The 21,149-nt window shown below is 48.5% G+C and overlaps 6 protein-coding genes across 12 annotated transcripts; 4 read left to right on the forward strand and 2 right to left on the reverse strand.

Moving 5' to 3' along the window:
- Positions 1-143: 143 nt before the first annotated feature.
- FOIG_00980 (uncharacterized protein) lies at positions 144-1,365 on the reverse strand. 2 transcript variants are annotated; one of them, XM_031197503.1, is made up of 3 exons: positions 841-1,365; positions 628-778; positions 144-552 (listed from the first exon to the last, which is right to left on the reverse strand). In XM_031197503.1, exons 1-3 carry the CDS (start codon positions 876-878, stop codon positions 478-480), a joined length of 264 nt encoding a protein of 87 aa, XP_031073270.1. In that variant the 5' UTR covers positions 879-1,365; the 3' UTR covers positions 144-477. The 2 variants fall into 2 exon arrangements, with proteins under 2 accessions (XP_031073270.1, XP_031073271.1); XM_031197504.1 differs by lacking the exon at positions 144-552 and having other exon boundaries at positions 553-778; positions 841-1,320.
- Positions 1,366-2,453: 1,088 nt separating this feature from the next.
- On the forward strand, positions 2,454-4,138 carry FOIG_00981 (uncharacterized protein). The gene is made up of 2 exons (XM_031197505.1): positions 2,454-3,173; positions 3,223-4,138. Exons 1-2 carry the CDS (start codon positions 2,906-2,908, stop codon positions 3,744-3,746), a joined length of 792 nt encoding a protein of 263 aa, XP_031073272.1. The 5' UTR covers positions 2,454-2,905; the 3' UTR covers positions 3,747-4,138.
- Positions 4,139-4,846: 708 nt separating this feature from the next.
- FOIG_00982 (uncharacterized protein) lies at positions 4,847-7,346 on the forward strand. Its single transcript, XM_031197506.1, has 6 exons — positions 4,847-5,198; positions 5,267-5,384; positions 5,443-6,353; positions 6,405-6,648; positions 6,700-6,826; positions 6,872-7,346. The coding sequence occupies exons 1-6, from the start codon at positions 5,181-5,183 to the stop codon at positions 7,074-7,076; spliced, it is 1,623 nt and encodes a 540-aa protein (XP_031073273.1). The 5' UTR covers positions 4,847-5,180; the 3' UTR covers positions 7,077-7,346.
- A 344-nt stretch (positions 7,347-7,690) lies between these two features.
- Positions 7,691-11,926, forward strand: FOIG_00983 (uncharacterized protein). Its single transcript, XM_031197507.1, has 2 exons — positions 7,691-8,250; positions 8,335-11,926. The coding sequence occupies exons 1-2, from the start codon at positions 8,051-8,053 to the stop codon at positions 10,406-10,408; spliced, it is 2,274 nt and encodes a 757-aa protein (XP_031073274.1). The 5' UTR covers positions 7,691-8,050; the 3' UTR covers positions 10,409-11,926.
- Positions 7,691-14,185, reverse strand: FOIG_00984 (uncharacterized protein). Of its 2 annotated transcripts, XM_031197509.1 has the most exons (5): positions 14,099-14,185; positions 13,523-14,026; positions 12,955-13,462; positions 12,159-12,900; positions 10,572-12,109 (listed from the first exon to the last, which is right to left on the reverse strand). In XM_031197509.1, exons 2-5 carry the CDS (start codon positions 13,745-13,747, stop codon positions 10,774-10,776), a joined length of 2,811 nt encoding a protein of 936 aa, XP_031073276.1. In that variant the 5' UTR covers positions 13,748-14,026; positions 14,099-14,185; the 3' UTR covers positions 10,572-10,773. The 2 variants fall into 2 exon arrangements, with proteins under 2 accessions (XP_031073275.1, XP_031073276.1); XM_031197508.1 differs by having other exon boundaries at positions 7,691-12,109; positions 13,523-14,185.
- Positions 14,186-15,119: 934 nt separating this feature from the next.
- On the forward strand, positions 15,120-19,368 carry FOIG_00985 (uncharacterized protein). 5 transcript variants are annotated; one of them, XM_031197512.1, is made up of 8 exons: positions 15,120-15,453; positions 15,540-16,806; positions 16,864-16,883; positions 16,940-17,040; positions 17,096-17,326; positions 17,383-17,988; positions 18,048-18,895; positions 18,952-19,368. In XM_031197512.1, exons 2-8 carry the CDS (start codon positions 16,737-16,739, stop codon positions 18,972-18,974), a joined length of 1,899 nt encoding a protein of 632 aa, XP_031073279.1. In that variant the 5' UTR covers positions 15,120-15,453; positions 15,540-16,736; the 3' UTR covers positions 18,975-19,368. The 5 variants fall into 5 exon arrangements, with proteins under 5 accessions (XP_031073279.1, XP_031073278.1, XP_031073277.1 ...); XM_031197511.1 differs by having other exon boundaries at positions 15,120-16,806; XM_031197510.1 differs by having other exon boundaries at positions 15,120-16,806; positions 18,048-19,368.
- Positions 19,369-21,149: the final 1,781 nt, after the last annotated feature.

Raw genomic sequence — 21,149 nt, forward strand, 5'->3', positions numbered from 1 at the left:
CCGATGCTCCTGACCAGAAAATCCCATTGTTGTACGGAGTACGGATACATCGCGAGGCATCCGTTTCCCCTCCCACCTGCGCACTTACGGTTGGACAGTTTTAGTTGAGATACCGAAACGGTGGTCATTCGAAAACAGCTTTAGTACAGCCAACCAAGCTTGAACACACGTAGCGCTGGCCGGGTCATTCAACATAGTAATATTATTTGAGCCACACAAGACAGTATGTTACATTGCAGGATGAATAGTAGGAAGCAAAACTTAATAAACCGTCTAAGCCAAAGAATATTCTGTACATCGCGTGCCTTTGGACAGTATACGCGTCGTCTTGATCATCATCCCATGCTGATCTTCTCTTTTGCCCACGCAACTATAATGCTCGTCTTTCAAATACAATGCCATTCCAAACTCAAATCAATAAAAATCCCCAGAACGCCAGGTTCCGTGTCGTGCTCTGCTCGCTGATCGATAGTATTGTTACAGAGCGATCGCGCCTCGACGGCTTTCTCGGGTATGGAGGAACCCTTGGAAGCCACAAAAGACGAAGAAAGCCTATTGCTGTCAGCAAGATGCAAGATTGGGTTCGGGTTGCGGATGGCCAATCCGTTTGATCGTGGAAGGACGTACAACGTAGACGAGGACGGCGATGAAGATGGTGTCTGAAACTGCCTTGCCATCTTCGGGATCATCTACGCCACCCGTGAATTCTTCATGGTTGCTTCGATAGAGACCTGCGAGAGCGCTGAGAATAACAATGGCGAAAACGGAGAGAACGGTGCTGGAAGTTTCATGTTAGCATCATCATGATCAAACCAAAGCAGTTCAAAGGAATTGGCGAACCATGACCACGCATTGAAGGCGCTGACGACGGGCTTCATGATGGGCGTATCTGGAAAGAGCTCAAGTATGGCTGGCCAATCGATGTATCGCTATGAGTGTGGTGGTGATGGATTGTTGTTTGCGACGTTGATACTAGGTAACTATAGCTCCGTTGCTGGTGGTGGTAATGCGTCAATGTGTCGCCGTTTAGCTCCTTTCCTGCCTCAGCAACAAGGCTGGGAATGAGCCACAAGCACCGCCACATGTTGGATGCGCCACTCTATCACCAGAAACCCAGCTAGATCTTGACCAGGCAGGGACGGCTAGGTACGCCATGAAATTTTTCGGTGTGTATTACCTTAGACTATCAGTGCAAGATGCATGTCTCCGTGTTTGTTCAGCTTTGTGTTCCCCCTAATTTGGTCTGATGCTGGCTACGCAGTTGAGCAGACAGTGCTAACCAAAATCTCCACAAATCAATGTTTAGATGCTGACTTACACGGATGGTCTAGGATGTGAACCTTGTGAAATCCAAAAGAATAGTTGACTGATCTTCCTCAAGCCGGAATCCGGGCTCGGAGAAGTGTCACATTGAAATTGAGATATTATCTTGGCTGACGAGAGGCAACCAGAATCATGGCGTGCAGTTGGAATATTCTGAAACCCGAGATACAACCAACCAGGTGTATGGTCTAGCCATGACCACTAAAACTGCGTAACTATTTCTCTGATTGTTCTTGATCACAGAGGTTAACTGAACTACTAATCTCGTGGTAATGTAGTTACGTAGTATATTAAATGGTGACTACATTGGAGCCTACCAAAAAGGTTGAGCCTCTAACTAGAATAACAGAAATGTATTGGTGTCTTAAGCGACCTTGGCATTTGAGCTCTGTGCTTCACGCTCCAATAGCTCCAGGCACACCTCTGCCCAGAGCTCAACACGAAACGAAACGAAACGAAACAAGACAAAACATGCAAGCGCCATGCTTGTGATCGCCAAACTGATGATCAAGAGAGTTACCACGGAGGGTTCCATTCCGTCAGATGACGGCCTTGTCAGAGACTTTAGATAAGTGGCCCTAATGAGGCAATACCAAGGCTCGGAAGTTGAGAGCATCTCATCAAAAGGAAATTTGTGATGCCATCATTACGCACTCGTTTTGCTTGTTGTGCAACAGCGACACAAACAGCAAGATCTCAAGCCAGGGCTTAGTAAAATGGATGTTGCTTTTAGACGCCGTGTGAGTTTACGCAACCCTCCCTTGTTGCTTGTTGGCCGTCTGTCGCCTGTCAGCGATGCACCGACCCCAGCACCCTCCTGGCAAACACGGGGTTCCGTGTGCCGAAGAGCTTTCAAAGGGGCTTAAGCTGTCCGCTGGTGCCCCATGCTGTGCTTGGCCGTCATAGCCGTTGAATCAAAAGGTGAACAAACGCATGGCGTCGTGTCCGTTGAAACAAGCAAAGCCTAAGCCACGTCGCTCGTGAATACGGGCTGTCCCCTGTGACCACCAATCGTTGGACAGATCTCTCGGCACAGGGAGACTATTGCTTGCTACCGGGCCTAGAATGGATCGTCTCTCCCCCACGTTATTTGCTAGGCAATTCATTCATTGGGAGTGGAGGTGAAGAGCCTCTTTTTGGTTGCTGCTTGCTGCACAAATTCATACCAGGCTTTGCCCAACACGGATTGGGGACTTTAGCATTTCCTCGTTTATGCGGCTTGTACTGAGAGCTGCTTACGTTTTGACCAATCCATGTTCATTTATCCTCTAGGATTATCACCTAGTGATGGCGCTCTTGGCAAGCTTCAGCGCCCACGCTATATATAGCTTCGGCTGCCACTGCCACTGTCAATTTCACTGCCGTTCATCATCTCATCTCAACCTAAGACTGGATCCGTTGATTCACTTTTGAGCCAGTCTCAGCACCTAAATAATTCTGTCGGGCCCTAGTGGTCATTTCACTCGCTCGTATACTTTTAATATCGAGATCCTGCTTCGCCTCGACGGTCTTTAGTCGCACCTGCTTGCCTTAAACACAGCATTGCCTACATATATTGCACAGCTTTACCATCTCACTCAAGATGCGCACTCAAGCTATCGTGGCCGTCTTATTCTCGGCGCTTGCCGGACAGGTTATTGGCCAGGATGACTCTCACGATGCTCCCAGAGTCAACGACAACCCTATTGGTGTCAAATACAAGGCTACCCTTCCCAAGGAGCCTTTCTTCAAAGATGCCGCAATCGACGGCAATGTCAAGGGGTTTATCCAGGCTGAAGCTCCGAGTGATGGACACGGCGTCCAGTTCAAGGTCCAGTTCAGCAACCTTCCCAAGGAGGGGGGTCCCTTCAGTAATTATTCGACTATCGCTCAACCAGACTGTAGCTGACTTTGCCACAGCATACCACATCCACGTTGAACCTGTTCCCGATAATGGCAACTGTACCGCCACTCTCGCCCATCTCGACCCTTTCGCTCGTGGCGAGGAGCCTCCCTGTGACCCTGAGAAACCTGCCTCTTGTCAGGTTGGAGACAACAGTGGAAAGCATGGAAAGATCACCAGCGACCCCTTCACAGCTGACTACATCGACTACTACGCCTCGACCAAGGAAGGTATCGGGGCCTACTTTGGCAACCGGTCCTTTGTTCTTCATTACGCCAACAAGACCCGTCTGACATGCGCCAACTTTGTTAACTTGAACCCGGGTGTTATCGACTCGAATTTCACTGCCCCAGCTTACCTCCCTACTCCGACTGAGACTGTCAACCCTGAGACGAACACTCCTACTCCATCAGGCACTGGCACTGGCGGCAAACCTATTTCTACTGAGACTAGTGTTGTTAGTCCCAACGGTGCCTCGTCTGCTACGCTCCCAATCAACCTTGCTCTGGCTGGTGTCTTTGCTCTCATTCTTGCGATGTGAGGGGGGTGAATGATGAAACTGGATTTGATGCGAGGGGCGATTTCAGTTCGTTGAGAATATTGAAAATTCTTGTCTGGAGGCAGATTGCTGTTCCCTTTAACAAAGCTTGCTTGATACGAGCTGCAGGGTGTTCTAGTTTGTTGACAAATAGACATAATAAAAGAATCCTATTTGAAACCTATCTTTATGGCTGTGGCGCATGTCCAAGTGAATATTAATGCAAATCGGCGGTTATGGGTAACGGGTTGGTGGCCAGTATTGTGCGGCGCAGATGTGCTGGTTGTCACTGACCTATGAACTACCTAGGTATGTAGGCATCTTATGGTAGCCAGTTGATAAATATCAAGGTACGTATAAGAAAATGCTGATCTAATTCTTGAATGGAAATCTCGGAAGCTCTCATTTCATTCACTTGAGTAGTTTGATGGAGACCTTTGTAAAAACTCCTTGACCTTTTGATTTAAGCTGCTCTAACTGTTATAAGCTGAATTCCTTGTGAGGAAGCTTGACACACTCGCGGGTAGCTGTACTTTTCCACCGAAGTTATCAATTTATGCGTCCAGGGCTTTCAAGAATCAACGACGAACCACTCTTCATGAGAAAGATGCGATAAGTGAGGCATTAATATCAATCTTAAGCACTGTTTCTTGTAGCTTCGTTGAGTAGCGCAATCAGTCGATTGCTATAGAAGATTCCGGATTCTATTACCCCCCTGCTCGCATCAAGACTGGGATTGCGCGCAACGTTTGGAGTGGATGCTGAGCAACCATGGATCTCCTGCATCTATTTTAGTGCACTTCTGCCCCCAAATCATCGTTCTCGAGGCCCGGCCCTAGCGCACGTAAGAATCACTAGAGCTGACCAGCCAAGCATAAGGATTTTAGCTGCATCCATCTCTTCTTTCAGCTGAAACCCAGGCTGCTCAGCTCATCAACATGGAAAGCATCAGTCAACATTCAAACAGGTTCAAGGTTCTCAACCTTTGAGAAGTCAGGCAACCCTTGGCTAAAGTCTCATCAAAACCTTGTTACTGCAATCAGCATTGCTTCCTTGATTTGGCCTTGGGGTAGCTGACTAGTATTCACTTCGGGAATGTTCTATCACATGGAAAGGGTCAAAAAGAGAAACTGCCCTAGCTTGGACGTGCAGATACAGATGCAGGCCAAGCCGAGGAACCGGGCTGGTCTGATCAGAGTTGTGTCATATATTGATTCTGGTTGGTGAGCGGCTGTGACCCAGGTGGTGATTTATCCCCGGATATCCCTTGACCATGGTTCCTTGCTTGCAAAGTCAATTAAAGTACTTGTTAACCGATCTCGATGGTCCTTATCGTTGAAGATTTGTTTATCTTCCGAGACTGTCTCATCTTCCGTCAATACTCGGGGAAGTCTTTCTCCCTTCCCAAACACAGCTGCTTGTCCATCAACTGCCTACATGTCCCCCTCAGTCATGGTACGTCAGCTTTGTAATCCAGAGCCACCAATCTGTCTATCTTGAAAGGAGACTGACTACGTGTTCAGGTAGACACAAATACAGCGCTCGAACAGCGTTCAGAGCGAGATATACGTTCCCTAGACATGGAATACAACTTATCGGTCGAGGATTTTCGAGAATACGAGTATCCTAACATGGCACAAGGTGTGCCAGTCTCACTCCTTGGTTCTTCATCCCCAGATCCGCTGACGCTTGCTTACAGGGGCTTATCTTGATCATGGAGGAGCTACCATATATGCGCGATCACTTATAACCGGCTTCTCCCAAGCAATGATTGGTAACCTCTGGGGTAATCCGCACTCAGAGAATCTCCCGGCAAAGTTGTCGGGTGATATGATTGATAATATCCGTGCAAAAGCTCTTGATTTCCTTGGTGCTGATCCAAAGTATTTCGACCTGGTCTTCGTCGCCAATGCTACGGCTGCTATCAAGCTCGTTGCTGACGCGTTTCGGGACATCGGAGAGAAGACCCCTACCAAGGGTTTCTGGTATGGATGTCACAAAGAAGCCCACACGAGTATTATCGGGGTTCGCGCACTCACGTCAGGAGACTATCATTGTTTCGAAGATGATGAGAGTGTTGAAGAATGGATCTCGCGGCCTTTCAGCTGCCAGTCCAGAAGAGGAAAATCGACCAGTCTGGGCTTATTCGCATATCCAGGCCAGTCCAATCTTAGTGGACGCCGGTTACCACAGGACTGGTCGAAAAGAATACGGCAACACCCTCAACTTCGAAATGTCTATACCCTTTTCGATGCTGCGGCTCTCGCTATGACTAGCTCCCTCAGCTCCCTTTTCCACGATCCGATGGATGCACCCGACTTCACTTGCCTTTCGTTTTACAAGATATTTGGCTTCCCTGATTTGGGAGCATTGGTTGTCAGGCGGGCATCCGGACATATACTGAACCTGAGGAGATACTTTGGCGGAGGAACAATTGCTCAGTTATCCCCCTCAAAAGACTCCCGGGTTATGAAGAAAGTTCCCGGGCTGGGGGATCTGCACAAAATATGGGATATACATGAAGGTGTCGAGGATGGCACACTGCCATTTCACAGTATCTTGGCGCTTGGAGTCGCCATCGATACACACCTAAGGCTTTATGGCTCAATGGTGAGTTGTCATGACACTTTAAATTTGGGATTAACTGACGGTTGGTCGCAGGATATGATATCTCGTCATTGCTGTTATCTCGCTCGCTACCTATATGAACGTCTTGTGGATCTGAAGCACCGAAACGGATCTCCATTGATCGAGCTATATGTTGATAGCCCATTCATGTATGGCGATCCTTCACTTCAAGGGCCAACTTTTGCCTTCAACATTATGAAAGAGGATGGTTCATATATCCCCTGGACGGAGGTAGAGAGGCTTGCCAATAGCGCTGGAGTATACATACGAGCAGGAGGTAAGGACATCATCTGGATTCATGTTAACACTGCTGACGATTATGCTTTAGGCGTTTGCTGCCCTGGTGGTGTCGCTAAAGCCTTGGACTATGAGGACTGGGAATGGGACAGAATCTTCTCAAGCGGACACGCCTGTGGTTCTAGTGAGATGGCAGTCATACATAATAAGCCAACAGGGTATGTTTCATCATAATCATCAAATTCATCGACTGACAGGAGCAGAATCGTTCGCGCGAGTCTCGGTCCCATGACGACGAAGCGAGATATACAGGCCTTCATATCATTTCTTTCCAACGAGTTCAGCACAAAAAGCGCACCAATACCACGATTGTTTGAAACAGCAAAGGATTTACCGCTACGAGAGAAGTTACCCTATCTTACATCCGAAAAGGAGTTTAGTGAGCGCGACCTTGTTTATGAGCATTGACATATGTGTTGGAAGAGCTTGATGTTTATTTGAATTTATATGAGGAGTGAACTGAAGAGTTCGGTGTGCATCAAAGGAGCTTTGTGTGACACTGGGGTGGTTTTTGTGTCTTTGTCGACATAAGCCGCTGGGGATAGGTCTCATATGGGAATATCTATACTCACCTACACCTTCATCACTTCCTAATCTACCTAAGTTAATGCTTTTATATTTCCTTGAGATAATAAAAAAAAACGTATCTCGGGTCATGCTGAGTCAATTATCCAACAGTCACAGAATTGCAGAGACGTTCCGTCTTTACATGCTTCGAATTCTGTCTTCATCTTCTCGCCGGGGACAATACATTCGCGGAACAAGGGCTTTTAAAGAAAAGACGATCAGACAAGACCTAAAAGATCTCTGAGCATGACCTTTCGTGACAAAGACAGCCCAACGATGACATTTAAGTACTGGTACACTTGTAAGAGATATCAGATCCATATTTCAATTTGACAAACACCTTACCAAGGAAAGGTAGCTTCCATTCCAGGTTGTTGCTGGTTACCTTACCCTTCGCTTATCGTTGAAAAGCACCTTCCTCAGCAACTTCGCAGCACTCTGCCTTCACGTGATTTGCATCATATCCAAACCACCTTACTTTACTACAGAAAAAGACGACGATTGCCTGCGTTCGAGCACAATAGCAGTCCGACGATTTTATTGTTTTTGGACCACAAAATTCTTAGGAGCTCTCTCTCTCTCCCAGCCAGCATCAATATAGTCGAAATTTCTTAGCTTTTTCATCTCGTCCCTCATGCAATCGTCACAACTAGATTCTTTACACTTACCCCACGTCTTCGATACCAGAATACACCCTTTATCGATCTACGCATTGCGGTCTGCGATCAAGCCGGTTCGGGGGTCTCCAGATTTTATACCAGCGCACAAGGCATCTGCTCGCACTTTTCGCCTACGCCGCTATTTCAGTACAAAAAATGGCAAAGAAAAAAGGCAACCAGACTCCTGGTGGTGAGGGGCAGAATGCGACCCTGGACAACGCTTCGCAAACGCATCCACAAACCTCAAATACTATGGATACAAACGGAGGGAGTCAAAAGAAGAAACCAAAGACGTCGAAAGAAGGTTCTTCTTCCTCGTCTTCGTCTTTCCAGACACTTAACATTTGCCGGAACAAGTAGGTTTGGTTATGCGCCGCTGATTTTCTTGCAAAGTGGCCATTTGCGATCCATTCGATTACGGCGTTGACGCTCTACCTTAGGCATTGGCGATACATATCCTCTTTCCACGGTCCTTGGCTCCAAATGCCTATCGAAATCCTCGAAACAATTGCCAACATCAACTACAATACCCCCCGGCCGTGTCCTATTGACCCTGCCGTCCTCTATGACCTACTGAAGATTCGCCGTCTCGTCGACGAAGCCACCAATCTCGCCGTGAGAGCTGCTAGTGACATTGCCTCACCCGTGTTGACTAACGTGCACGGTGGACTACCCGGCGCATCTTCTATGTCTGTGTTGGGAATGACAGGGCCAGGACATGGGACAAGATTGAGCCGCGAGCGCAAGTTTCGGATGAGGGAGCAGGCAAGCCAGAAGCTTAGCCGTGCATACCATCTAGATGAAATTGCTTGCAGCGTTGCAACAATGCAGGGTGCTTCACCGATTGATGAGATTGGGGCGCTGGTGCTGTTGCGTAACCCACAGGATCAAGATGCCAAATATGTACATTTCTTCCATGAGAAAATACCCTCCCGCCAGTTGGCAGAGTCTACTAGTCTTCAGCCCTTGACAGACATCATATCCGAGAGGCCCAGCGAGGGTGAAGCTCTCCGAACGCGTGCAATCGTCAAAACTTTCAAGGAGGATTTCGAAGGTGCGGCTCATGACTTGACGGTCGCTCTCACAGTGTGTCGAATACATCAGCAACCCCATCGACTCAGTGGCAACGAACTCGAGTCCCAGTATTCACATCGAGGCAGACGATGGCGTCAGGACATCACCCCATCTGAGAAAGATCAACCGAGTAGTTTAGAATCTCAGCTGTTATTCCTTCGTGGCGCGGCGTATCTATCACTGGCATGTCAGTATGTCGAAGATGGCATCCCAACAAGTCAGAGCCAGAGTGGGCATGCCGATTCGCACAACCCAGACGAGGCCTTTAATCCAGAAGTCAGTGGCCGCAAGTCGCCAGAGATTGAAGAAAAGTCTCTCCGTGAACAGACCGAAGCGCGGAAGCTTGTCAAGAAGTACGCAAAGTGGGCGCTTCGAGACCTCCTCACCTTTATGTCACATTTCGAGTACGCGCCCAATTTACCATCCTCCATCGCAAAGGACTTTAATGATCGAGTTAATTCCTCCGCAAAAGGCACCCGCCATCCTCGCCCTTCTGAGGCCACATACTCTCTCGAGCCACATACCACTTACGCCATTTCGGAACTCTTCGCCGCCGTCCCCCCTTCAGACCTCCCTCCATATCCTAACCAGGAGGTGAAAAACTCCAATGGGAAAACACAGCCATCCGATATGCCCCAGACATGCGAATGGTCGACGTACCACCCCCTTATGGCCGACGCCCTTCACTCCCTCCTCCTTTGTCACTGCCTCACCCAAACTTCGGCCAAGGAGCTTCAACGCCACACCTACATGGCGGCAAGACTGATCCGTCTCGCCGATGGCTATCCGGTCTTCCAACCTAGTCGCTCTGCTGCTCGGTCTGACTGGGTTGAAATTCTCCGCCGCGCCGACGATAACTGGCTACAGCTCAGCGCCTCTTGGGAGACCTTATGCATACCTGCGCCCCTCCCGTTCTTATACGATACCCTCCCCCAGGATGTCTCAAAGATGCACATCGGTGCTTCTCGTAAGGAAGCTGCCGCCGCCGCCGCATCTCTAATCAATGGTGGATCCGACAACGCTAGACCAGCCGTACTGAGTCCGGCAGACAAGCGTCGACAGCGCAAGCGGGAACACGACCAGCGAGTCTACGAAGCCCTTAATGATGAACGAGTCTGTGATGATGCCACCTTCCGTGCATCCATTGAGGCTAGAGAGAAGCGCGATGAGAAAGAACGTGCTGCAACTGCCGCTGCTGCCAACGGCTCTTCATCCAATGCCACATCTACTAACAATTCAGGTCTCAAGGGATGGTCTGACGACGATAGCAAGGACTACCCCCTTTGCAGTGTGAGGGCTAGCCTTATCGCACAGTGGGTGCAGAAAGCACCCATCGTCACAGGTACCACGCGACGCAAGAAGCGTACCAAGAAGACTGTCAGCAGGGCAGCATCACTGGCTGGCCTTCCAGAGAAGAGGAACCTTGAAGATGGAAAATAAACTATGCCGCCATAACGACCATTTGCTAACCCCGTATTTCTTGGTTGCCATTTTTGGCCACTCAGTTGGTGTGTCGCCTGCCCCCATTTGCGGGAACCTTATATGATGAAGAGTAAGCTTGATATCCGAAAGATAATATTTCGTGGACTTCACTAAGTGGTCTCGGGACGGGACTTTTCATGACAAATGCGTTTCATACAGTATAAATCAAGACTTGAAACAAGTGCAGGTCTATCATTCAAGCGTCCTTCCGCAGACAATGTCTAATGCTTTATAACCAAGAAACGCCGTCCATGCTTACATATCCTGTGAAACCAATCCATTACCTCAATTCATTCTATCCTATCTCATATTTAGCAATAATCTTAATACCACCTGTTGTTAGATATGTTTCCCCCGTTGAGGAACGCATCAATGTCTCCCATACCCTCGGTTTCAAGCACATTCATCAACTCAAGCTGCTGTGACTGTGTAAGGCTACCTTGCCGAGCAAAACCATAGTCAAACTGAGGAGGAGGGGCATTCCCGCCTTGAATGTTCTGCAACCCAAGACCAGAGACTGACATATCGCCATAGTTTCCAGGATTCGCCATGGAATCGTTGAAAAAACTGTTGCTCATGTTGTTAAAAGCGTACGGGGAAATAAATGGTGCAGGAGGCGAAAACCAATCGCCAATACCGCTTGGGGTTGGTAGAGGCCTTTGGGTAGGTGCAGCCTGTGGGTTTTGGGGTACAACAAACGTGGGCCCACGTTGAGATTGTTCAATCTTGATAGGAGGGGACATGTTTGTCTGCACGGGCACCAGGGGAACCCCGGCTGGCGAGGCATGCTGCATAATAGGTGTAGGATGGGCTGTCAGGGTGTTTGAGGGCGATAAAGTATTACTAGGGGTTGGTGTTGCCATATTGCCGGTCGGGATGCTATCAGGAGGAGTTGGCAATTGCTCTGACATGTGATCCGGAGGCGATGTTATATGTTGCTCAGGGGTTGTGGTGGCTGGCGGTGTTGGGTCATCCATCATGTTCTCGCCGGGCTGCATAAAGTCGGGTGGGAAGTATGAGAATCTTCGCCCCGTAGGTTCATTGCTCGCAGGGTTGAAGAAGATGGAGTTAGACCTGAAGCTCGGCTGAGGTGGAGGAAAGTTGGGATCGAAGGCGTAAGCATTCATGGCCTCTGGTGGTGAGTTGAATACATGATTGAACTGAGGTGGGTTCTGATAAGGGGCTTGGACTTGTTGAAGGTTCTGGAAGGCTTCGGGCGAGTTAGGGTCCGCGAAGGAAGGGGGCGTGGTGAAGAAGCCGGCTGCCTGTCCCGTCATTGGGCGTTCATCATAGCCTTGTAAACAAGCTTTCGAGAAGATGGAGTAAAGTTGTGAGGCGGATGCAGTCCCCGGCCATCTTTCCGTACAACGATCCAAAACCTCCATAGAAGTCTGAACGAGGGTTTCAACCTCATGACGGGGATGCGCTCGGCGCACCTCTGGATACGAAACAGTCCATAAGAGTGTGTTGAGGGACATGTTCACGGTCAGAAGGAAAACCCATGTGAGATCTGCGCCACTTCCCATCTGCTTAGCATTGAGCTGGATGATATACGCTGCGCTCTCATAACAAATCGCAGCGGCGCGAGGTGATGGCTTTGGAATCTGCGGAGAAGGTCTATACATGAATATCCTCATCTGATGATACCTGCCGGTGAACCTATCGAATCGCATTAGACATGAGAGCAATAGCATGGAGGGGGACATACCAAGGCTTGCACCAATCGGGGCTTGTAGGCGATGCATCTAGCCATTCTTTGTTCATCTTCTCAATTCTTGCAAACCAAGGGTGCGAGTCGTTCTTTGGTTCTTCCTTCTTCTTCTCATACAAAGCCCTTCGGATCTCGGCCTGGCACATTCTCATTCTGTAGAAATGAATAGCAACAAGTTTACGCTCACTGGGAGGGCCAGGCTGGATGCCCTGGTCAGTGATATTGTCGTCGTCGACTGCTGCGAAGAATTCGACGTCTAGTCGGTCGTCGCCTGTCGCAAAACTGTTGGGCCTACCCATACTGTGCGCCAAGCCATATTCCATCGCGGCCACAGTCCAGATAATCCGCCTCCTCATATCGATTGTTTTGGCATCCAAGTTGTACCCTGTAGAAATAGTCTTTTCGCTGGCTAGTCCTTCTTGCTGGCATATTCTAGCGGCCAGGCCGATCACATAGTAGATCGGCGTCCTTGTAGGGGTGAGAAGCGAATATTCTCCGAGAAGCACAAGGCATTGCAATGTCTTGAGATCCTTGGGGCGGACGACGTCTTCGAATAATTGCATTGCTGCCAAGTAGTAGCTGTCTGCCAAACCAGCATATTGCGTGTCAAGCTTTTGTAAGCTGATGGCTACAAGCATTCTGACAATAAAAAGCCGATAGGGATCAGTGTCGCCATTGTAGACCGCATCTAGATCCTGTAGAAGATCTTTTTCGTGCAGAACAGGCCAGAAGAGTTGAGCTTTTATAAGTTAGCATTCCCAATGGAGTAGTCCAAAATAGGATTGAGATTTACCTTTCTGGTTAAAGATCTCCAGTAACTTATCTGCAACAGCTCTTGTGGGCAAACTTTCGGCTGGATGCTGGCTAATCATGGGGTAACTCTTTCTCCTTGCCGAAGGCCCCGTCATTTGTATAGACTGCATACGAGCTTGTCTGGCGCGGACACTGGGGATGAGATCGGAGATGCGTTTGGAATCAGTGTATCTTTTCGCTTGCTCCATAAGAAGACGTGTCATTGCGATACCGCTACTGGGTCCTAGGTATCGAGGGGTCTCATCGCCACCATTCAGCCGAACCATTCCGCCGGGCCGTACCATATCTTCATTACTTGTAGGGTACTCATTTTCGTCGTCGGTATATTGGCTAAGCTCCGCCTCGAGTTGCCTGACTTTGTCCTGTAGCCTAATAACATAATGCCTGTTGATCTTGCGACCTTTGGCTGCATCAAGGTATTCGCAAGTCGATCCGGATCTTTCACATGGCAAACAGCGGGGCAAAGTTGGATCGCATCGAGTTTTCCTCTACATAGAATACATTAGCATGTAGCTCAGATTATCGAGTTGCACCAAGAGGATAAGTACCTGTCGGCAACGGCAGCAAGCTGTCAGAGTGTGGGCAATGCGGTGACTCGAGCCGTCGCCATCCGAAGTTTCGTCAGTCTGCTGTACAGGTTTCCTGAAAGCCGGCGGAGGTGGCGGCTGCTGCTGGAACTGGACCATGTGGTGTTGAGGGTGACCCATGAAGACGGGATTCTGGCGGGGAGCAACTTGGCCGAAGCCTTGCCGGAAGATGTCTGCCGGGTCCATTGGATGTATCGGCGCAATTACCTATGAGGTAGGTTGAACTTGGTCGCGCGCAGGCATCCGATGCCGAGATTATCGATATCGAGAGGCCGATGCGCTGAGAGGCACGGTTACGCACGCACACGGGGAAAAGAAACAAAGCAAACAGGGCGCAGGGACGGGCCGGGGCCTTGAACCAAAACGATGACGATAAATTCTAGCTCCAGGGTCAGAGCAGGCGTTTATGGATAATCCGTGATGGTAAGGGATGTATACGCTGATGGCAACATCACCGCTGGTTGACTGGATAATATTGGTCAGACGATTGTGTTGTGGGAGTGTTTGGTAGAGGACACAGGCAAAGTGATTGTGTACCTAGGTATGGATGTACGCCAAAGCAGGTCAGTTCTTGGACGACGCAGAAACGAGGGGCAAGGCAACAGGTCGATGGGCAAGTTAGTTGTTGTTGATTGGCTGCTTGACGCTCGCGACGCCCAAGCATCCAGGGCAAACGAGGTTGCAATAGCGGGGAAACTGTTCGAGGTCGATGCTCGCTAACAAGACCCTGAGAAATTTGAAGCCTCCACTGGGAGTTGAAAGTGGCACAGAAGGCTGGGCGGGTCAGGTATGTCAACGCATCACCAATGCCTTAGTAAGTTGACCTAGAAAATTAGGGCCTTTGGTGAAAATTAAGAGATAATAGCTAGCTAGAATAGACATCAACACCAATCTTTTGCTGGTCTAGACCGTAGGACCATAGTTTATTTGCTTGGATCCGCTAGAAGGATAAGGTTTGCAGGTTTCTTGATGAGTACCAGAAGTCACGAGCTGTTTGACAGCTGGCGCAACATATTGGCTGAGTGATGAATGTTTCAGCATTCAGGAAACCTGCCCCAGATAAGGTGGACGAAAATTGACTTTACCTCGACAGGACTAGTCTTAGCTTCTATTAGTGCAGATCCTTGAATGACAGGTGCTGAACTGTGATGAATTTTATTGTTCGGTCAGCCCGCTCTGGGTCCTTCAACGTTGATTCCAGGACATGCATTTCGCGTGGATCATGTGGCCGAGACGCCATATACGACATTCGATGGCGCGCGTGTCAGCAATGACATGTCGCGCAAATATGTTCAGGAAGTCCCTCACAACACAGCACGTAAAGGACCCATATACGATTCCCTGTTATAGATTCAGGCATCTGCCGTAATTTGATAGAGCCCACTCCAGCTTTGTCCAACCATCGTGCTACATCGTGTTATTTTATGGGTCGCGGAACTTGAGCTCGATACCCAAGTACCGTGCGGAATTGATTCTTCTCCAGCCGGACGTGCAACCGGGCGAATAGTTATGCATGCATGGTTTCTTCTGTTTTCATCTGCCATGGACGTCTTGCTCACGAGACCCGCTACTACAGGTATCTTACTTAGCCTCGAAGTCTGTTCGCGCCTCTATCGGTTGATAAATAAGCTACAAAACCTTGCCATCCTGCCATCCCACGTTCAATATCTGATACTCTGTTTTGTGTCGATATAAAACTCAACCTTACCCGCTACTCAGTCGCGTTTACAGACTGTAACTCAGTCGTCAATGTTATAGTATTTACTTGTCGCCAGTCCAAGCATGAGAGTTTCAATCGAAGTAGAGAAACTTATAGCTCTAAAAACAACAGACGTTGGCATGTCATGGTGAGGTCGAAGGGAGCTACGATTGCACAGTATTCTGCAGGTCAAGTACGTACACAGACATATTGAATATTCGGCAGGTATTTAAAGTATAGCATTGAACTGACGTGCATCGGGGAAATGAATCTGGTCAGTCCGTCTGAGATTCGTCGTATCCTAAATTCGCCCTGGTTCTATAACTCTGCATTTCGGTGGCTCAACACGGCATAAGACAGCATATGATAGAGTTCGGAACTTTTGTACACAGGGAAGTTTGTTAGCGGGAATTGGCATATTAGATATTGAAGCTTCGGGGAGTCATTGATCACCGACCCTCAATTTTGTTCTGAGGTTGATGAATAGAGTTTACAATCATGAACCGAGGTGGTTGTTCTACTGACGCCCGCCTGGGATGAGCTCACCTGCCAATAACAACTGAACTGTCCGTACTGTCATGGAGGCTCGCCTGATCTTTTTTCTTCCTTACACTCATGTCGCTGACATTCTTGATACACAATGACAACAACCATTATCACCGTCAGAAATAGCAACGCTCTTCAATACTAAAACTGCCCATCACAGACCATATAATAGTACCTGTACCTCTTGCTAATCGTCATTTGTGCCGCTGTATAACCGCACTACGCCATCTATCCACCCACATTTGTTGCCCCGCCCCGCTCGACAACTCGAGGGACACGAGTCGACTTGATGAGACAACAGCACTTTATTATCTTTATTGTCGCCAAAACTACATTGCCATGTTTTGCGGTTGAGATGCCACTTCCCTCCCGTCATCATCTCAGCCTGTCCTTTTCAGAAACTTAGAGAGAGGTCTGAAACCCCAATACAACGCGTTATCGACGCATCGAATTCTTTAAGTCCATTCCTGGATGATTGTCCCGCAACCGTCCACTCAGAAGAACTAGCCAACGACGCCACGGAACAGTGGATTGACTGCCTGCACAAGACCGCGCCCATTTCCCACGCCCCTTTCTGATTGCGCTTCACGTTGTGGTCAGGCTCCTTGAGATTCTCCAAGGTCAACTACAATCCCTTCGTATTACCGGAGTCAACGGCTTAGATCACAGGTCAATCCACTGGCTCTTGTCCACTGACTTCTGGAACCAACCTGGTCCTCGTGGTCTTAATTGTCCCGCTTCCGAGTGGAGAAATTTGACGACACTCGAACGAACTGTTACCCCAGACCTCACCCCTCAACTACTATCTCCAGTCAAGCTCTATTCGTTACGCTTATTGTAGTTGGTTGCACGGACACTCCGCAATATCAGTCCTTCAGGACTTTTCTCGTCGATACCTTGTGCTAGGTCGGCATCTACAGGCTTAACAAAATGCCACGTCCGAGTTTCTCTCACAACCCGCTTTTGAGGGTGTCAAGGCCAGTGTCCGCTTGCTCTCGGTGTAAGTAGTGAGACTATATTCGAGGGGCCATGTTTGCTGACTGACTTCATGTATAAGGCCGCGCTGCCAAGGTCAAGGTAAAAACAACTAGCTTGCCGCTCATATGTTGCGGACAGAGGCTGATATCATATAGTGTGATGGCAAACTGCCAGCTTGTACAGCCTGCGAAAAGGCTGGTCGTTCAAATGAGTGTTCTGCGGCAAACGACCAGTTCGCTCGAGGCAAGGAGAGAAGGTTGGTCGATAACTTGGTCGTTGAGAGTGCGAGCCGATCTAATTCTTGTGCTCAGTTACGTGGCGGCTTTGGAATTACGCATAGAAAAGCTTGAAAAACGGCTTCAGTTTGCAAAATCACGCAAGGCATCCGTTGCGCTCCATGATACGGATGCATCGGCCTTTAATGTGCAACAGATGGACCGTAGAGACTCTCTTGCGCTCATCCGCGCCGCTATACATCGCAAAGCGGCGCAAAAGCGGGAGACTTCTGATGTCAACTCTCTTGTATCCGACTTTGGCTTTCTGTAAGTACTCAACAGCAAGTTAAGTCCTTGATTTTGGTGCTAATATGCCTCGATAGTTCTGTCAATGCAACAACGCGAGACTTTGAACCTATATCAACAAACATGACGTTTGCTAGACTAGTCTTGGCGGCAACAACGAACGATGCCCTTCCAGAGTCTGACCAAGCCCGCTTACCTCCGAGACAAACTGCCCATGTGCTGGTCCAGCATTACATGGACAACGTCTATTCGTTGTTCCCCTGCTTTTCGGAAACCTCACTTTTAACCGCTCTTGACGACATATATCAAGAAGATACCCGGACTATCAAAGACTCGGACTATTGGATGGTGTACATGGTCCTTGCCATTGGCTCTACAGTCCAAAGCAAACGTAGCCAAGATACACACTATCTTACTGGCCTCGAGTATGCGTCAAGAGCTATGAATCATGCTGATGGTGCTCTCACTCCTGGATACGTAACACAAATCCAGTCGCTTCTTCTTTTGACGCAATATGCCATGTTGGACCCTGCCCACTTCGATAGCTGGCATTTGATAGGTTTCACAGCTCGTGCGATAGTTGACCTAGGTTTTCACCAAGACCCTCCTTTGTCTTCTGTCCCTGACAAAGCTTCTCTGGACATGCGACGCAAAATCTTTTACTGCGTCTATGCTCTTGATCGGCAAGTCTCTATAACCCTTTCTTTGTGAACAAGCCCGCACCTGCTAACCTACACTTTAGTGCCATCAGTATGGTCCATGCGCGAACATTTTCGTTTACTGATGATACTGTTAATGTCGCCTTTCCTCAGGCGTCTAATAACGGGAGAAAGAGTTCTGTGTCAGGTCCCATCACCGGTCCCCAACCCGCAGACCCTGCTCTGCTGCTCTTTCAACTCCGGCGAGCGCAATCCCATTGGTATCAGGAGTTGTATCAATCAGGTTCGGTCCCTCTGCAGGATCCAATCTCCTATATTTGGAAAATGTGTCTTGATATGCGCGAATGGCAAGACACTCTGCCGACAAATCTGGCCCCTGAAATCCGACAATTGTTCGACCAGGAGCTGAGGTATAGCTACGTCTACTGTATTGCGCCCTCGGCCAGGGCACCCAGCATCACCGACTATAACCGTATTCTGATTTTTGAGCACTCGATGGCCTATCTTGACACTGTCCATGAGATAGCACATGGTGCACAAAATTCCGGATTCTATACATACCATGATGTGTTGAGGGTCTATTTTATGGCGAATCAGTTCCTCGCGGTTCTAAGGGATGCGGAAGATATGCTTCTTTCGGGAATGCCGGTTCCGATTCCAATTTCTCGCCCGGGTGCTGCACCTGCCCCTCCTCTCCCAAGACGATTGCAACCCCAAGGAATGAATGGAGAGGATAACCTTGATCGCAGCTTGAGGTGTCTCGATAAGGTCTCACAGACATTAGATACCTACGGAGACCGTTGGGCAGATGCCTCGACCTGGAGAGAAAGTTTTAGTATGATATCCCAGGAAATGGTGGACCGACTTTCGAGGCGAAAGCAAATACGTGATACTGCTAGAGAACAATATCAATTACAGTATCAGGGCAGAGGTATACCACCCCAAACTCAGGCTGGTTTTTAAATACAAAGCTCACAGCAATTCAAGGAGATGCCATGGGGAGGAGTTGATATTACACAAATGTTCCACGGTGGCAACTCCTGATAATATATCCCAGAATCGGGCTTTGGAAGATGATGGAAGAAACATTCGTCATGCTTAACTCCAAGCACGCTCTAGGGCCAAGGCTCTTAGGTTAGGTTTAGGGTAGAGTTAAAGCCTAACTTACTGGTGCTCCGAGATGCAGTGTATTATATCTGGTTCAATGTGTAAATGAGGAGCTGGAGTCTGCAATTTCACTGATGTAGGTTGACCAAACCGCATTAGCACTTGACTCGAAGTTATAAAGAAGGAAGTTGGGTATAGGCATACTCATGAACATTAAGGTTCAAACAATTCCAAAGTGACACATAATCCCAATCCTTATTTATGTCTTTGTAAGGCTATGCAATAGGTTAGACCGGAGGTTCCGACTTTGTAATACTCTCGGTGTCCGTTGGGCAGCCGTGTACAGGGTGAAACCTATCGCTGGCATGAATCCAGACTCAATTGCTATGAAGATGATATCAAATCAGGATGATTCATGGTATGTGAGTTTCATTGACAGGATTGAATAGGTGGTCTACCTATTTTAGAAAGGCAATGCCTTCTGTGACTCTACGACTAGGACCTAACAATCAGACCATCGACTAGACCCTCGACTAGACCCCCGTGAAGCAACCTATTGGCTAAAGTTAGGGAAGTATGATGAACACCACTGCATCGATTCGAATTTAGCCGAAAGCAATTGTGCATTGTTTAGTGTATGAATGATGGGGATAGGCGCAAAGTTTGGGGGTGACAATGCTGTAATTCGGAGTTGGAATGATGAAGTTGAGACAGAAATATAGTAATCTCTATCAGTTAGCAATCGACCGACCCCGCCGAACATAGGAGTAGCGTGATTTGGTTTTATGTTGAATGTACTTCCGCGAGAGAGTCAGTTAGCGTTAACTGTGCTGCTGTCAAGGAGAGGGAAACTGTGAAGAATAGCTACTAGGTACTCTACAAAAGGCTAAACACTTGCGAGGTAGAATACTACGTTGTCGTTACACAAAGGAAGCATCGGTCTGTTGTCAGTGGCGCTTGGGACCCTGGGTTAATCGTACTTGGCATTGAGATTCATGGTGTGGTGTGTTGTTGTCGTCTAAGCGGTATGGTCAAGATGCAATATGACAACTTGTAAGAGGGTGTAAGATCGGGCTGAATAAGGGGTCGATATCTTGGCAAGAGCTGGAGCTGGAGCTGGAGCTGGAGCTATGTGGTTCAGTTTTGGAGTCAATCAAGTCATGCCGCGCCTTGACCAGGTCTACTACATCCATGAGGTCGCTGTCAAGTTGGAGGACCCTTGAGTCTTACGTTTTGGGGTTACCTTGCTCTCTATGCTGTTCAGAAAGACTCAACTGTCAAAGATATAGATGATGTGGCGCCATCAGACTCAGTTACTAATTGCAACATATCGCAGCATAGATAGAATACCAACGATCACGGAGTAATCACTTCCCAATAGCCGCTTATCTTTGTTTGTTTTCTCCCCGAGATTCTTCTCCATATCCAAGGTAAATCCAATGCGGGGAAGAGATCCAGGAAAACGAGAAGCGGTCTACTCCGCACGGGTGAATCGTGGAGGTGGAGGCATGGAGCTTGGCTTAGAACGGGTCTAGCACGGGCAGAGTTAAATTTTGACTATCTTGACGGAGGAATTATTTCCTTAGATATTCCACCAATCGTAGCTTTTGATGCCCTGCCATCTGGCCACGCGATACGGCCACCATCAGCCGCAAAAAGACATTCCCCCATTCTCCACTCCCCCAAGGAAGCCAGTTCCAAAGAGAGTCGAGGTCTAAGAGAAAGCCAGGAAGAAATTGCTCCAACAGGCGTCAAGCATGCCACCCAAAACTGACAGAGGCGCCGAGCCGGTGGAGGGCATGACAGGGGTTAGCGACCTGGGCAGACGGAACTCGGCACGGCACAGTAGCATCACAAGTCTAATTAAGGGAGTCTTCTTTTGATACATTGGACTGAATTCTATTCTTTAGACTCATGGTAAATGAATCGTGGGGGAATAGGATGCAACTTTGGGGGTTCCGATCTTGAGCTAAGTCGTTCAATAGTTGCGGGGGTTTGAACTTTGAAGGCTCAACGATGGGATGATGGGATCCGACTCGGTGCTAGAAAAGTGGAAACAACAATAATTAAGCGAATTC

The sequence above is a fragment of the Fusarium odoratissimum genome, assembly GCF_000260195.1.
Source record: "Fusarium odoratissimum NRRL 54006 unplaced genomic scaffold supercont1.1, whole genome shotgun sequence".
Lineage (NCBI taxonomy): Eukaryota > Fungi > Ascomycota > Sordariomycetes > Hypocreales > Nectriaceae > Fusarium > Fusarium odoratissimum.

What these genes read in the sequence shown, in the direction of transcription:
- FOIG_00980 (XM_031197503.1), bottom strand. Translation starts at nt 878, where the DNA reads ATGAAGCCCGTCGTCAGCGCCTTCAATGCGTGGTCATG. An exon ending in GCCTTCAATGCGTGGTCATG is followed by an intron (nt 779 to 840) that starts GTTCGCCAATTC and finishes TGAAACTTCCAG; the next exon opens with CACCGTTCTCTCCGTTTTCG. An exon ending in TCGCCGTCCTCGTCTACGTT is followed by an intron (nt 553 to 627) that starts GTACGTCCTTCC and finishes TGACAGCAATAG; the next exon opens with GCTTTCTTCGTCTTTTGTGG.
- FOIG_00982 (XM_031197506.1), top strand. An exon ending in GTATCCTAACATGGCACAAG is followed by an intron (nt 5,385 to 5,442) that starts GTGTGCCAGTCT and finishes GCTTGCTTACAG; the next exon opens with GGGCTTATCTTGATCATGGA. An exon ending in TAAGGCTTTATGGCTCAATG is followed by an intron (nt 6,354 to 6,404) that starts GTGAGTTGTCAT and finishes GGTTGGTCGCAG; the next exon opens with GATATGATATCTCGTCATTG.
- FOIG_00985 (XM_031197510.1), top strand. Translation starts at nt 16,737, where the DNA reads ATGCCACGTCCGAGTTTCTCTCACAACCCGCTTTTGAGGGTGTCAAGG. An exon ending in AGTGTCCGCTTGCTCTCGGT is followed by an intron (nt 16,807 to 16,863) that starts GTAAGTAGTGAG and finishes TTCATGTATAAG; the next exon opens with GCCGCGCTGCCAAGGTCAAG. An exon ending in GCCGCGCTGCCAAGGTCAAG is followed by an intron (nt 16,884 to 16,939) that starts GTAAAAACAACT and finishes GATATCATATAG; the next exon opens with TGTGATGGCAAACTGCCAGC.
- FOIG_00984 (XM_031197508.1), bottom strand. Translation starts at nt 13,747, where the DNA reads ATGGACCCGGCAGACATCTTCCGGCAAGGCTTCGGCCAAGTTGCTCCC. An exon ending in CTTGCTGCCGTTGCCGACAG is followed by an intron (nt 13,463 to 13,522) that starts GTACTTATCCTC and finishes TATTCTATGTAG; the next exon opens with AGGAAAACTCGATGCGATCC. An exon ending in GGAGATCTTTAACCAGAAAG is followed by an intron (nt 12,901 to 12,954) that starts GTAAATCTCAAT and finishes AACTTATAAAAG; the next exon opens with CTCAACTCTTCTGGCCTGTT.
- FOIG_00981 (XM_031197505.1), top strand. Translation starts at nt 2,906, where the DNA reads ATGCGCACTCAAGCTATCGTGGCCGTCTTATTCTCGGCGCTTGCCGGA. An exon ending in CAAGGAGGGGGGTCCCTTCA is followed by an intron (nt 3,174 to 3,222) that starts GTAATTATTCGA and finishes ACTTTGCCACAG; the next exon opens with CATACCACATCCACGTTGAA.
- FOIG_00983 (XM_031197507.1), top strand. Translation starts at nt 8,051, where the DNA reads ATGGCAAAGAAAAAAGGCAACCAGACTCCTGGTGGTGAGGGGCAGAAT. An exon ending in CTTAACATTTGCCGGAACAA is followed by an intron (nt 8,251 to 8,334) that starts GTAGGTTTGGTT and finishes GCTCTACCTTAG; the next exon opens with GCATTGGCGATACATATCCT.